Genomic DNA, 13472 nt, shown 5'->3' on the forward strand with positions numbered 1-13472 from the left:
ATAAGCAGAGAGGACAACACTGAAAAGCCAGAGGAATTGGAGATTTTTCCTGACAATGTCCATTATGAAGGCCAGTCAGCCAGCACTCTGGCAGATGCAGCCAGCCTAAGCCAAATAATTGGAAGCACTAAAGAGAAGTGTGTCTAGTCTTTTCGCTGGCAGACATTTCAGCTGCCAAAACAATAGAAAGCCATTTTAAAACTCCATATAATCCCAGTGCTTAAGAATCTCAGATATTTCTGTTGCTTCCCTTTACTGTAAAAATCTGTCTGTGGCACACAGTCACTAATGAATTTACCATCACAGTGTCTGTAGCTGGTAGAGAGTGCTGGGATTCTGCATGTGAGAGACAGCACTGCCAATAAGTTTAGTGGGTTTGGCTGTACGCAATGTCTTGGGACATAAGTTAACAGCAAGAGTTGGTGCCTAGCCCTGGACCATCATTTCCCCTTCTTTCCTGCTCACAAGTTGTCTGCCCACATACACATTAATAAGCTTGTTCAGGACAACAACAGGAATTCTGGCTGCTAATAAAATGGCAGTTGTGATCATTTCCATGGGCAATGGCCAAGGAGGAGATTATCCACTACAAAGACATGTTCTGCATGTCCTTGGAAACAAATCACCTTTAAACTATTGCTTGATGAAAACTGGGCATGTCCCATCTTTGCACAGAAGAGATTGCAAGTAAATTACCCCCTTGCCATGTTTTAGGTGGGTCGTCAGTATAAGCAGCTCTGTAGCTAGAAGGGCTCCTCTTTTCCAAGAAGTGAGACTGAACAGGGAACCACTGATACCAGCCAACAAAAAATGTAAAGAGAGACATAAGCGGACTCTGTAATGTCTGCGTGGTACTGCAGTGGGAAGTCTGAAGAACTTCTCTTTGGTCAGAGGGGGAAAGAAATGAGCTAGGAAAGACGTTCTTAAAATGCACGAGGAGTTTAAAGGATTTCAGAAAGACTTGAGGATGAGTCTCTTTAAACCAAGGTAGGAACAAGAAAAGACAGGCTCTGTAGACACCAGAAAATATTGTTTGGATTAAGAATGAGTAGCAGTGGGGTTTTTTTCCATGTGGCCAACAACAAATATATTTTTCTGTTTCAGACAGTACTGACAAAACTCATTTCACAGAAAGAAAAATGTTGAAAATTGCTGGGATACCAATTGTATTTCATAACGTCTGCAATTAAACTAATCTCTAGCTGAGAGTTTTTCTTACCCTTCATTCTGTTTAACAAATTTTTAATGTGAAGTTAGGAAGAATTTTTTCTTTCCTAGTATATTGGCAGGGGATTTCTGATTTTCTGGGACTCCCTGAAGATATTTTTTCATATATCCAAAACCTTTTTCATATATCCAGAATGGCTTGAATTGCTGTTAACACATAGGATTTGGAATGAGATGATTAGTGTAGTAGTCTATATAGCATAGCATTGATGAAACTATTTCCATTTCCCTAAAACTCTCAGTTGCCTAATATTTACCTGTGACTTGAAGCACTGGCTGATCTTCTGCTTCATGTACCAGACCCATTAGAGCAACAATAAAGGGAAGGGAGGGATTACCAGGAGGTGTTGTGGGAAGAAAAGACACATTGCATGGATTTAGCAAAGGCTCCTCTGACTTCTCAGAAAAACCTGGTCTTGCTGCTTTTAGAAACTTTAGCAGCGTTGGGCTGTGTTCATTTTGTCATTCATGTCTGAAAGCTTTTAAAATAAAGTGCTTGTACAAGGCTAGCAGTCAAATCTTAAAAGCTGGCTGTTCCCTCTACTGTAAATCTGCTTTTGTTCTTCTTCCATTCAATTATAGAGAGAGTATGTAATACCCAGAGGAGGACTCAAAGTCCAAACTGAGAGAACTTATGGTAGTTTTAGAAATGAAACTGTCTGAGGTGCTATTTAAGCATATCCATTGCTTCTTTCATTAAACTCTTTTATGATTTATGACACAAATGTAAGTGTTCCCGAAACTTCCGTAAGACTTTTAAACTTCTGTCTTGCCAGGGGACAAAGAAAACCTGAAAAATACCATTTAAAGCTAGGAGTACTGAGTACTAGTCTCCCTTCAAAAACTTTAAATAAGTCCAGTGTGTTTCTTGGGAGCAGCCCTTCAAACAAACAGAGGAATTCCAAACCCTGGAGAGGGAAGCTGTGCTTGGTGGATGAGCAAAACTGAGCTGTCCAGAAGGCAGCTGATCTTTTCCCCTTGGTCCCCTGTCATCTGCCTCTTCACAAAGCCATCATTAAGGTCAGGAAAGACCTCTAAGACTCAACCATTAACTTAACACTGCCAGGTCCACCACTGAAACATGTCCCTAAGCACCACATCTGCGTGGTTTGTGGAACACTTGAGGGGACTGTGAATGTCTGTGGTAACTTTATCTTTCCAGCCCCTTACCTGATCTCACAACTGACCCCCTGAACGTCACTTGCTCATTCCCAGACGTCCCCAAGGAGCAGCGGCTGCAGGCGGTGCAGGCTGCCATCATGCTCATGGCCGACGAGAACAGGGAGGTTCTGCAGACTCTGCTCTGCTTCCTCAGCGACGTCACGTCTGTGGAGGAAAATCAGATGACTCCCATGAACATCGCTGTTTGTCTGGCCCCTTCCCTCTTCCATCTCAATATAGTGAAGAAAGAAAGCTCACCAAGGTATGTTTCTTCTCAGCATTATAAATAGTCCCATCCTTAATACCGAGTGATGCTTTCAGTGGTATGCAGGACAAAATTTTCCAAATCATCTGCTTTCCAGCACACATTAAACAGGGCATGGCTTCAGTAAGAGGGGAAAACCCCTGCTGCAGAGCCAGAAGCACACTTGTTTTCACAAGCCCAGCAGGCATTTCTGGCTGTCTGTTGTGAATATGCAGTGCCTGCTTTTCATGCTGAATTTTCAATGGGGCACTAGTAAGTTTTGCATGTTTTGCCGTTTCCTTCTGTGAAGGAAAAGGGCTTGATTTTGCTCTGGTTGAAGTCAAAGATCAACCATATTTTAAAGGATTTTGATATGTAGTTTTCAATGAATGGGTTTTTTCACTTTCAGTTTACTGTCTACATTCTGCCATTCGGAAACAGGGTTTATTTCAGGCCACATTAAAACTGTAACATGCTGAGTGTAGACTAAACAGAGCATAGCCAGGCTAAACATTAGTGGTCCCTCTTGACTCTTTTTCCCTCCCATCTGGTTCGGAATACTGAGATTCTTGGTCAAGTACATGTATAACCCATGTCTGAGCAAGTGCTTTAAGCAGGAACAATGTAAACCACTTTACATCATGTCTGTTAAAAATCTATTTCAAAATGTACAACACATCATGCAGGATATGTATAACCTTTCCTGCTTTTACCTTTGGCTCAACAATGTTTTAGGTAAACATTTTTCTTTTAAAAATGGCCCAACAGTTTGAGCAGTCTTGGTGATAAATAGAAACTAAAGATAGGGTTTTTTCTCTTTGGTGTTGGGAGCATCGTGCTGCTTTTTGCTTTCATATTAAAAATATTCAGCTCTTTACCTGAGATACTGAATTCAATTACAGAGTAATACAGAAAAAATATGCAACAGGGAAGCCAGATCAGAAGGACCTCAGTGAAAACCTGGCAGCTACTCAGGGCCTTGCTCACATGATAATGGAATGCAACAAACTTTTTGAGGTGAGTGACAGACTCAAACAGCATTATTCATGGCCACATAATGCATCACCCTTTGAAGTATTTATGTTTATGCTTACATTTTCTGTCTTGTGTTAGCTCAGAGATTGGTGCCTCACTTACTTGTAAACTTGCTTAATCTAAAGTTTAGTTATCTCATTTCTTTATGGCAGTTCCCTTTTACTATTCAAAAGATGCAGGGTAATTATTCTGTAACAGTTTTCAACCCAAACCACTGGATTAGGAAATTTTAGTTTAATTCAAATCAAAATCTGCTAGTGTAAAATTTTATTACAATGCTTTTAATGCCTCAATTAAAACTTATTAATCTTAAAAATAATTGTTCATACACTTTATTTCTGTGTGTCGTGCAATAAAGTAAAAATCACACAGAGAGCTGCAGTCATTCCTGCAGCTACTTACACTGCAGCTGGAGTAGAGCAAATGCTCATATCTGCCTTTCCCAGAAGGCAATATTTCTGAGGGCTAAAGGAGTAATAGGGGTGTATTGACATCCAGTTGATCAGTCTAACATGGTTCTGCATGAGGAGTGCTGTTCTGAGCCATGGGCTGTTTCATTAGACTACTTTGATGTTTCATCTTGCATAAAGACAGAAATTGGTATGCATTTTACAGATCATAGGCTCATGCAATTGGATGCTGAATGGTCCATCAGCCTAAGAACACATTGCCTTCAGGAAAAGTTCTCAGCAGGAGATTTTCCCTGTGTGTTTTCCCTCCCTTCTGTGGCAGGTCCCACACGAGATGATCACCCAATCCCGAAACTCCTATGTTGATGCAGAAGTGCATTCTCCTACCCTGGATGAGCTTGGGAAACAAGTGGATGAGGAAGGAGGGAACTATCAGATGTACCTGGAAACTCTTATGCAGAATCTCCAGAAAGAAGCAAAAGAGAAATTCAAAGGATGGGTCACATGTTCCAGTGTAGAGAACACAGAACTCGCCTACAAAAAGGTAATTTGGGGATACATAGAAGAAGCAGCAAAGAAACCAAAGCAAAATGCAGCTCAGCTATGGGGCACCCTGACATGTTGCATGGCAAAACGCACACCCTTCTTTTTGGCAAACACTCTTTTTTTTATTTTTAAAAAGATTACTAAAAGCAGTTAAAAATGTAATACAACAGTAATTCAAGTATGAGATTCCAGAAAAAGGCACACAAAGCAAGCCGGGTCAAGTAAGTGACACAGCAAACAACACAACAGTGAGCTGAGATGTTAAACAACAGAGAACATTACCTGGGGAAGCTCTTTGACTGGAGGCATGCAAAGTTTCTGACCAGTTCTTGATGTTTGCCAGCAGTTTGGAGAACACAGCTAGAACACAAGTAATTACAGAACTTCTTCAGGTTCTCCAATGCTTTATTAAGCAGGCAAAACATATCACCAGTTTTATCCCTGATCCTTTTGTCCTTTTTTCAAGTGGATTTTTGATACTGCAGCTTTTATTAAAATTTCTGAATTTGTTTCAGGCTCCATCACTTCTTCAGGGAAAGCCAGACCACTGCAGCAAGGCAGAGGGTGCTGCAGGGTCCCTGCAGACAGTGGAGTTCAGGGCTGCTGGAAATGCAGTAGCAAAACAGAGGGGTCTCCGAACCAGCAGCAGCTAGCAAGAGGAGGGGATGGATTATGGGTTGTCTGGCACTAATTAGGCAGGAGAAGGGCACTGGGAGGAATGTGGGATCTGGATGGTGAGGGGACAGGAGGCAGCATTACCCCAACCTGAGAAAGTGCAATGCTTCTGTCAGGGCAAAGAAACCACAGTTACTGTGGTTTGTAGCCAGCTTCTGTGAGTGACCTCTCCAGGGAGGGACTGTGGGAGGCTGGGGACAAAGTAACAGGGCTCAGGTGGGAGCAGGACGTGGGAGATGGGAGAGAGGGAATAGAGGCCTGTGCAGCCAGTGGTCAAGGACCTGTGAGACTAAAGAGGGGAGTCTGGGGCTCCAGGGCCGGGGAAATGGGGAGCTGAAACCTTTGGGGAGAAAGAATTACAACAACATGAAATAATTTAAGGTAGGAGGTGTGGAAGCTGAGTTTCTGGGTAAACAGTCCTGGGTCTGTGGGAGGTCCTAGAGGTCTCTGAAGTACTCACACTGGTATATGAAAGTGATAGGGTAGGGAGGGGTTAGAAAAGCCAGGCTTGCAAGATCCAGTGATTACAGTTAACTTGTTTACTGCCTGAAATAGGCAATAATGCCCCAAAACCATGCAGAAAAGCTGTATGTGTGCAATCTAGGATAGTCACCTTGTGCACAGCCCAGCACTTTCTGCTCCCCTTACTGCAAGCTGTGGAGGTATTTCAAGAAACAGGATCTGTGAGCAAGGAGGAGCTAGCCATCAGTCTGTGCTCTTTGAAAGGTGTTTTCCCAATACTTCCTTGCAGCTATTTTGAGGAGCAAACATCTGTGTACCTGACACGACTGAATTAGCATATGTTCTGCTCCCCCTGACTTAACCAGGAGGGTTAATGGACCCTCAGTCCCAGATAGTGTATAAGATTGCCTAAGGTAGTTTATTTATTTCAGCCCAGGGTTTCAGTCTCTCATCTCTTTTTACTTCTGCAGACACATATTTGTCATTACACTTAGGATGTTTGGACTTGAAAAAGTGTCTGTCACACCAGAAGTAGTGCAGAACTTCACTGGCACTACGGGAGCTAGTCCAGATATATTCTGTTGTGAGAGCAAAGTAATGAATCACTTCAGATTTCCATGCAGGACTAGTAGAGCAGCAGCAATAGCAATAATAGTAATGATTAGCAGGGAAATAGGAATGCTCTTAAGCTGAAGTCAAACACACATATTGAGATTTTGCCTTCAGTTATTGTCTGCTGAACACAGGCATATGGGGGATTTGTGTTCTTGGTTACTTCAGGTTGGCGATGGGAACCCACTAAGGCTTTGGAAAGCCTCGGTTGAAGTTGAAGCCCCCCCATCAGTTGTCCTGAACCGAGTGCTGAGAGAACGTCACCTCTGGGACGAGGACTTCTTGCAGTGGAAGGTGGTTGAGAGCCTGGACAAGCAGACAGAAGTTTACCAGTATGTTTTGAACAGCATGGCTCCTCACCCGGTCCGAGACTTTGTTGTTCTCAGGTAAGCTGAGGGCAGTTCTCTGGTCCCTTTGCCTCCTGCAGCGCACAAAGGAAGATCTGGACTTATCTCAGCCTTCACATCTGTGCAATTGCTCTCCAGGAACTCTACTTCTGGGCAGCAGTGTTGATTTCTCAAACTGAATTAGTCAAACACCTAGAGCATGCTGACCTTTTCTCTGATGTAATTTGAGCAGCACATACTCCTAAGGCCATAAATATAATTTCTTCCTCAGAACAGATGTCTGATAATAGCTGCTCTTCTCTCTTAGCTTTGTTTGTTGTCAAAACAGTGCAAATAGAACCCAACTGTTTTTTACGCTGCTTTTGCTGTTCTCTGGGGAATGTTTGATGTTTAAGAGCCAAATGTTTAGAAGAGAAGATAGTGGTGCTTTTAAGCTAAGGCTGTTATACAGTGTCTATATAAGTTATTATCTCAAATTTTCAGCTGGAGTCTTTGTAAACAAAGAAATGCTGATCCATAAAAATCCTAGTGTGGAAATGAACAGAAAGAGGCAGTAGATTTGTATTCTATCTTCCAGGGGATGATTTCTCTCAAATAAATGTATAGCTGTGTATCAATATTCCACATTCAATCCCAGTTCTGCCATTGTCTATCTGCCCGTACAGAACAGTCAAAAAAAATAACCCTCTTATGCACCTTCTGCCTTAGAAATCCTGGCCTTTGCTTGCTAGGAGCTATTGTGGAGCTGCTGACATATTTCACTTACAGGGTCAGTCCCACAGTTATTTATTTCAGGATGATTTTGTGCATTCCCGTTTTTGGTCCCTGCTTTCTTTGATTGAAATGATGTGCCAGAGAAATACAAAGCAGTTTTGACAAAGGAAGTACTCCAGTGAGTCAGAATTGTATTAAAGGGAATGAAGATTGAAAGAAAAAAATGAGCCAAACAAAATATAATTATGAAAGTACATCCCTTTTATGAACTTTAGTAGTCTCTTAGAAGATGACAACACACAGACATTGTTGGTACGGGGGAAGAATTATTGGAACTCTTAGGGGAAGATTTAAAAAATGCTTTCTGTAATCAATGCTCCCATTACTCTATTTCCTTTGCTTTCCCACAGTATTCTGGGCTAAATTAATTATTTTATAATTAAATATATATTTTATATTTCATATAATTATAAATCTATCATTATTTTATAAATAATCTTCTTATATAATGTTATTAACTTGAAGCACTGATAAATTTGGCACCGAGAAGATCGTCTGTGAGCGGCAGGGAGGTTTTGATGACCGTAATTTGGTCCTCTCACTTGCCACTTAGTTCACTATTAGGTTTCGTGGTGGTTTATGTTCTTTAAAGACCTGCTGTGCAGTCACATCAGTTAAAGGCAAATCCTGCTATCGAGTTCTTGTTCTTTTCACTAACCCAGGCAGAATGACCCCCGAGGACTGAAATACATATCAGAAGAATGAATCCTGGTGGGTTCTTAAGGGCTGAAAGCAGCCATCAGGCAGATCTGTCAGATTCTGTTGTTTATCTCTTTTGATTGATATCATTAAGTCTAGAGCAAGGTTAGCCAGCAATGCCGCAGTCCATTTGATACCTTACGATTGGTGGGAAGGGAACAGTGAAATTATAATACATCTCTGGGGACATGAATAAATATATTTTAACAGATGGCAATTTTCTCCTTCTCAGTCAAACACTGGGCTGTGAAAGGATCAACTTAGTTGCTCCTTTTTTTTTCAATGTGGCAGTCATAACAAAGGGATTAGGCTCCCCAGAGAAGACTCTGATGGTAAGAGGAGAGGGGAAGTGTTTCATATGCCTGGGATATGACACAGCTCTCAGCTGCCCTGCACAGGCATCACTTTTATTGAAGAATCCACAAGTGTTTAATGTTCGTTAAGTAGGACAGCATTTGGGTGAGTTAGGTGCCATGCCTGATATTACTACTGTAAGGCATTTAAAGAACTGCTTAAACTGGCCTAAATCTATCTGATTGGGAACAGGAAACATAAGTCTTCTGAAATCTCTGGGATGTAGAACTTTCCACATCCCAAATGGCCCAGGTAGTGCTGGGTAGTTAGCAAAATTATTTGGGCAATATCTAAACACTGTGCAAGCACTCACAGGAGATGGTTCAGCATTTCTCATACTGGATCTCAGCTGCGATTTCCTTCTCCCATGTGTTTCATCTGCCAAGATAGCTCATCAATTTTATTAATGCCCAGGCACATGTAAAACCTTCTGGTTAGTATCTTCCTGCAGTGTCTTGAATAATAGCTCAGTTTCATGTAAGAAAAATGCAGAATGTTAAAATTATCTGCTGAAGTCCAAGCTTCAACAGTCCTTGAGAGAGCTTACCTGCTAAAATATGATACTTCCCAAGGAAGCATAATCCCTATCTCAGACAATCCACAGCAAGATGATGCATGTTGCACAGCACAGTGGGAATTTCTCATTTCTTCCCACAGCATAGGAAAGAGCACAGACCTGTCCTCTGAGATTCAGTGGAGATGAGAAAGATGTGAGACATAAGAACAAGTAGAGAATGCTTACAGAACAACAAAAAAATGTTAAGTATTTAAGTCTAGGTCTCCTGAACTTGGTGGAAAACTTCTCCAGCATGTAAGAGAGGCTAGAAACTTGGGAGAGCAAAAAAAATGGAAGGACATTTTGTTTTTAATTCAGACACCCTTGAAACATATTCTGTGCAGTAGTGAGGATTTCTGCTGTACTACATTTCTTGTTCTGTAAATCTGCGTGGGTACAATGCACAGTTTCAGCTTTTGCTGGATGGCTTATCCTCACTCTTTCTCCTTTCCAAAACTTCCGTCTGACTGCAAAAGGCTCTATCATGCCCTATAATACATAATGGTTACAAAGTGCTCCTGTGGAGAAGCAAAACTTCTCCACCCAGAGCCACATAGATGGGTGGCCATTCCACATCACGGTCAGACTACCAACTGGGGAACATGAAACTCCTCCAGGGACTCCTAGGATGGTCCACTGGCATTGCAGGCAACAAGGACAGGCAGACAAGCAAACTGTAACTTTAATTCTGGTTCTTACTCATGTGCCCAAAAGTTTCATCGCTAAAGTGATTCCGTCTTGCCTATGTTCCTGCAGGACGTGGAGGACTGATTTGCCCAAGGGGATGTGCATGCTGGTTGCCATCTCTGTGGAACATGAAGAGGCTCCTCTCATGGGAGCCATACGAGCCATCGTGATGGACTCCCAGTACTTGATAGAGCCCTGTGGCTCAGGAAAAGCCAGGCTGACCCACATCTGCAGGATTGACCTAAAGTAAGTATCCCACTTGCACAAAGTAATGTCCATTCAGCAGGACAAAGCCCTCAGGCTCATGGAACAGAGGGCATGGTTAGGGTAGCTTTGCTGCTTTGGAGTTTTCCTGCAGTCTTTTCTCCACTCAGTGCCTACCAATGTTATGATGTGATCCTAGAAATAGAATCTGCTTATTTGATTACTGCAAGGGAGAACTTCAGAGTACACTTAAAATGACAAGTATTTGAAGTCTCCACCACCACCGTGGGCAGTGGGGAGCCAGAAGCATTGCAAGCACGTTTCTGTGGGGTGTATTTCTTGGGTATTTGAGTTTCTCAATAATTCTCTTTTCATTTCTGCAGAGGCCATTCCCCAGAGTGGTACAACAAAGGCTTTGGACATCTGTGTGCAGCAGAAGTTGCCAGGATCAGAAACTCATTTCAACCTCTGATTGCTGAGGGACCAGAAACAAAAATCTGAGGAAGTGTTCCTGGGAACATGTGAGCATAGATCAGGGTCTGGCAGGGAACAGGAATACTGAAAGCAAAGGTCTTATTTAAGCTGCAGAAATCTGGCCAGACCTGGGTCTATACAAAGCTGAGAAAGGAATTTTATAGGAAAGTACTTTTATTCTGGAGACTTCACCTTCCCCCCCCCCTCACATCCACTCTGTATTAATTTTGATTATTGAACTAAACATTTCTTCAGAGAGCTTTTATTACTTTAAAAACAGATTATTGCCATTACTTGTATGTTACATAACTCTGGTATTTAAAGGCTTCTAAGAAGCATATTTTAATTGTAAATAAATAATGTACAGTATGTATATATTTATCAATATTCTATCTATATATATGTATATGTATAAATTAATTATTTTGTATATAACTCAGTGCAAATCACTTGCATCAGTTGGACCTGAAGTGGATCTGTCACTTGTTTCTTAGTGTGTCACTGCTACCTAAGCTGTGTTTGCTGTTATCACAGGGCTACCAGGCATAATTCGTGTGATAACAAACTCCTGTTCTCAAATATGTTTTGTGTTTGTGTGTGCTCTGAGAAGGTACCTAGAAATAGATGTAGGAAGAATTACAGGAACTAGGGAAGAAGGAGGTTACAGTACATTTAAAAATAATGAGGAGGGAATCAGTCTCACCAAATAAAATACATGGAGATGCATCTGAGACAGACACTGTGGAGGCCATTTATGTCCAGCTGCAGAATTGTGAGTGTCAGTAGAAGGTGTTGAAAACTTACCTGCTGCCTTAATGACTGGTGTCTGTCAATAGAGAACCTCACTGTGTGCAGTGTTCCAGGTCTTTCCATCCTCGGACAGCACAAGGTAACACTGTGTGTCCCGAGATGGCTGAAATCAGACTGGTAAGTTATTAAGCTGTAAAATAATTATTTTTTTAAGCATTTTGTCTAGGTTCTGAGTGTTTCTGTGTTGTTCTTTCCTTCTCCCATAGAGATGGCTAATCCAAAGCAGGTTTTCCACATCCAGTGGACACAAAGATGTGCAGATGAACACCATGCATTTTAATATTCTTACTATACAAAAAACTATGCTTTTTTAAGATTTTAAACACATCTTGGAGATTTAAAAAACTAAATAAATGCTATTCTTGGAAAGATTGCTTTTATAGTAACAGCAAGCATTTTCATCTTCTATTGCACTGATCTGCATGATCCCACCTCTGTAGGCATTGGTGGGAGCAGGATTAGGACTATGAGGAGTAGGAGCCATTTAAGCCTATTATATAATTTCATTTTCAGGGACCTATTATTTTGCTAATGGAAGAATGCTTTAAAAGTAATAATAATAATTTGTCGACGTTGCCTTTGAGGCAGGGCACCATTTTGTTTTTAACTAACCTAAGACCAAAATGTTACTACATCTATGACTCAATAAGAATGTACAAGCCTGCTAATACTGTTCTTCATTAATCATATTTGTTCACTTGGACTTTATTTATTGCTGCATAAACCAGTGGAGTCATTCATAGCCCATGTTTCAGCTCAGTCCTTCCACCAAAATCCAGGAAGATTAGTATGAGGTCAATTACGCAGGATACATTTCCTACATGAAGCTACAGCTTTGTGCCCCAATTCAGTAAATGGGGAAGTCTCTTCAAAGCCAGAGCTTTGGACATGCCCCGGCTGTGGGCGCTGTGCAGGGGACTGTGTTGGGTGATAGCTGCGAGAGCATGACCCCACGTGCCATCCTGCACACGCATGAGGGCTGAGCTGGCAGGGGACAGCCCTGCAATCTGAGGAAGCACACCTGGGGGACCTCAGGGTGGACAGGGTGACCCAGGGTGACCCACAGTGCTCCAGGGTGTCCTTGCGAAGGAGCAGGACTCCAAAAAAGTCACTGTCATCTTCACCCATGAGCTGTGTCACCCATGTTCTATCAGGCAAGTCCTAGGATCAGGGATGTTGGCTGCCTGGGAGCTCCTGCCTTATGGCCAACAGTAGTTGCAGTGTGCAGCTATTACGAGCTTTAAGTCCTGCAGACAGGGGAGCACTCATGGGGCCCTTACGTGGCCGTGGTGGGGTCTGATGGTCACCTGCTGGCTGCAGGGCACCACCACTGCCCAGGCTCAGCCTTCCCAGGAGCAAACAGTGCCTCCTCAGCTGGGAATGCCATTCCAGAAAGCAGCACCTCCTCCCAAATGCCTGTGGCCATGGCAGCAGATTTCATGCCGGCTGTTTTCCAAAACATGAGCAATTAGAGTACTTCTGCTACATTAGTTTACATAAATAAATACAACAGTGCCTCAGCATTAACAGGCACAGAATTTCTAGCCCTGGGAATGGCAGTGTCTGGCAATAAATAATCTCTTAAGGAAAAGAAGGGAAAACCTGAACAGTGTTTTCATTCTGAGAAGTCATTGCTCAGCTGGAAGGGGCCCTGTGCCACCTGCCACGTTTAGCAAGGCAGGGTTGTTTTCCTACCCTTGCAGAAGCTCTGTCATGTGCTTCTGGCATCACCAAGCCATGTATTGTTGAAATAAGATTTCTTCAAAATGCACATTATGCCATGTCTACCATTCAGCTACCACAGTATTTTGTATTGTTACATTGATACATTATGATAATTGCATTTTTAAATGTTATACTCATATCAATACCTCATATTTTTACCTCATCTGTTGGTATCAGTCATTAGTTGTAAATAAATAATTGCAGAGTTGAATAAATTTGCATACACTACAGAATTGTGTGCTCTCTTTTCATCCGTTGGCTCAAGAAATGCTGCATTTAAGCCCTTGCTTTCTTAATTGCAACCTGCTATACACGAAACTGTTCTGGTGTAGGACGTCAGTAATGATTGCAGGCTCAAATGATGTTGTTGTCCATTATACTTAGCTTGTAGTATCCTTATGTATACATGAGCTTCATGGCAAAGATTATGTTTTTCAAAGAAGCCATTAAGCCAGGAAAGCTGCCCTAGC

The 13472-nt window shown here is 42.0% G+C and overlaps 1 protein-coding gene across 14 annotated transcripts in view; it reads left to right on the top strand.

Annotated features, from left to right (window-relative positions):
- The window catches only part of STARD13 (StAR related lipid transfer domain containing 13), a 324425-nt gene extending 311193 nt beyond the window's left edge, over positions 1 to 13232 (top strand). For 13 of the 14 annotated variants that reach the window (XM_042014115.1, XM_042014111.1, XM_042014112.1 and 10 more), the window contains 6 exons: positions 2443 to 2650; positions 3535 to 3649; positions 4400 to 4621; positions 6541 to 6758; positions 9859 to 10035; positions 10377 to 13232. In XM_042014115.1, coding sequence (XP_041870049.1) covers positions 2443 to 2650; positions 3535 to 3649; positions 4400 to 4621; positions 6541 to 6758; positions 9859 to 10035; positions 10377 to 10494 — 1058 coding nt within the window. In that variant the 3' untranslated portion in view covers positions 10495 to 13232. Of the gene's footprint in view, positions 1 to 2389; positions 2651 to 3534; positions 3650 to 4399; positions 4622 to 6540; positions 6759 to 9858; positions 10036 to 10376 lie in introns of those variants that run through there. The other variant, XM_042014121.1, reaches the window with a different exon arrangement.
- The last annotated feature ends 240 nt before the right edge of the window (positions 13233 to 13472 follow it).

The sequence above is a fragment of the Corvus kubaryi genome, unplaced genomic scaffold (assembly GCF_017639235.1).
Source record: "Corvus kubaryi isolate FWS band 111438036 unplaced genomic scaffold, C.kubaryi_AGA036_p1.0 split1-65, whole genome shotgun sequence".
Lineage (NCBI taxonomy): Eukaryota > Metazoa > Chordata > Aves > Passeriformes > Corvidae > Corvus > Corvus kubaryi.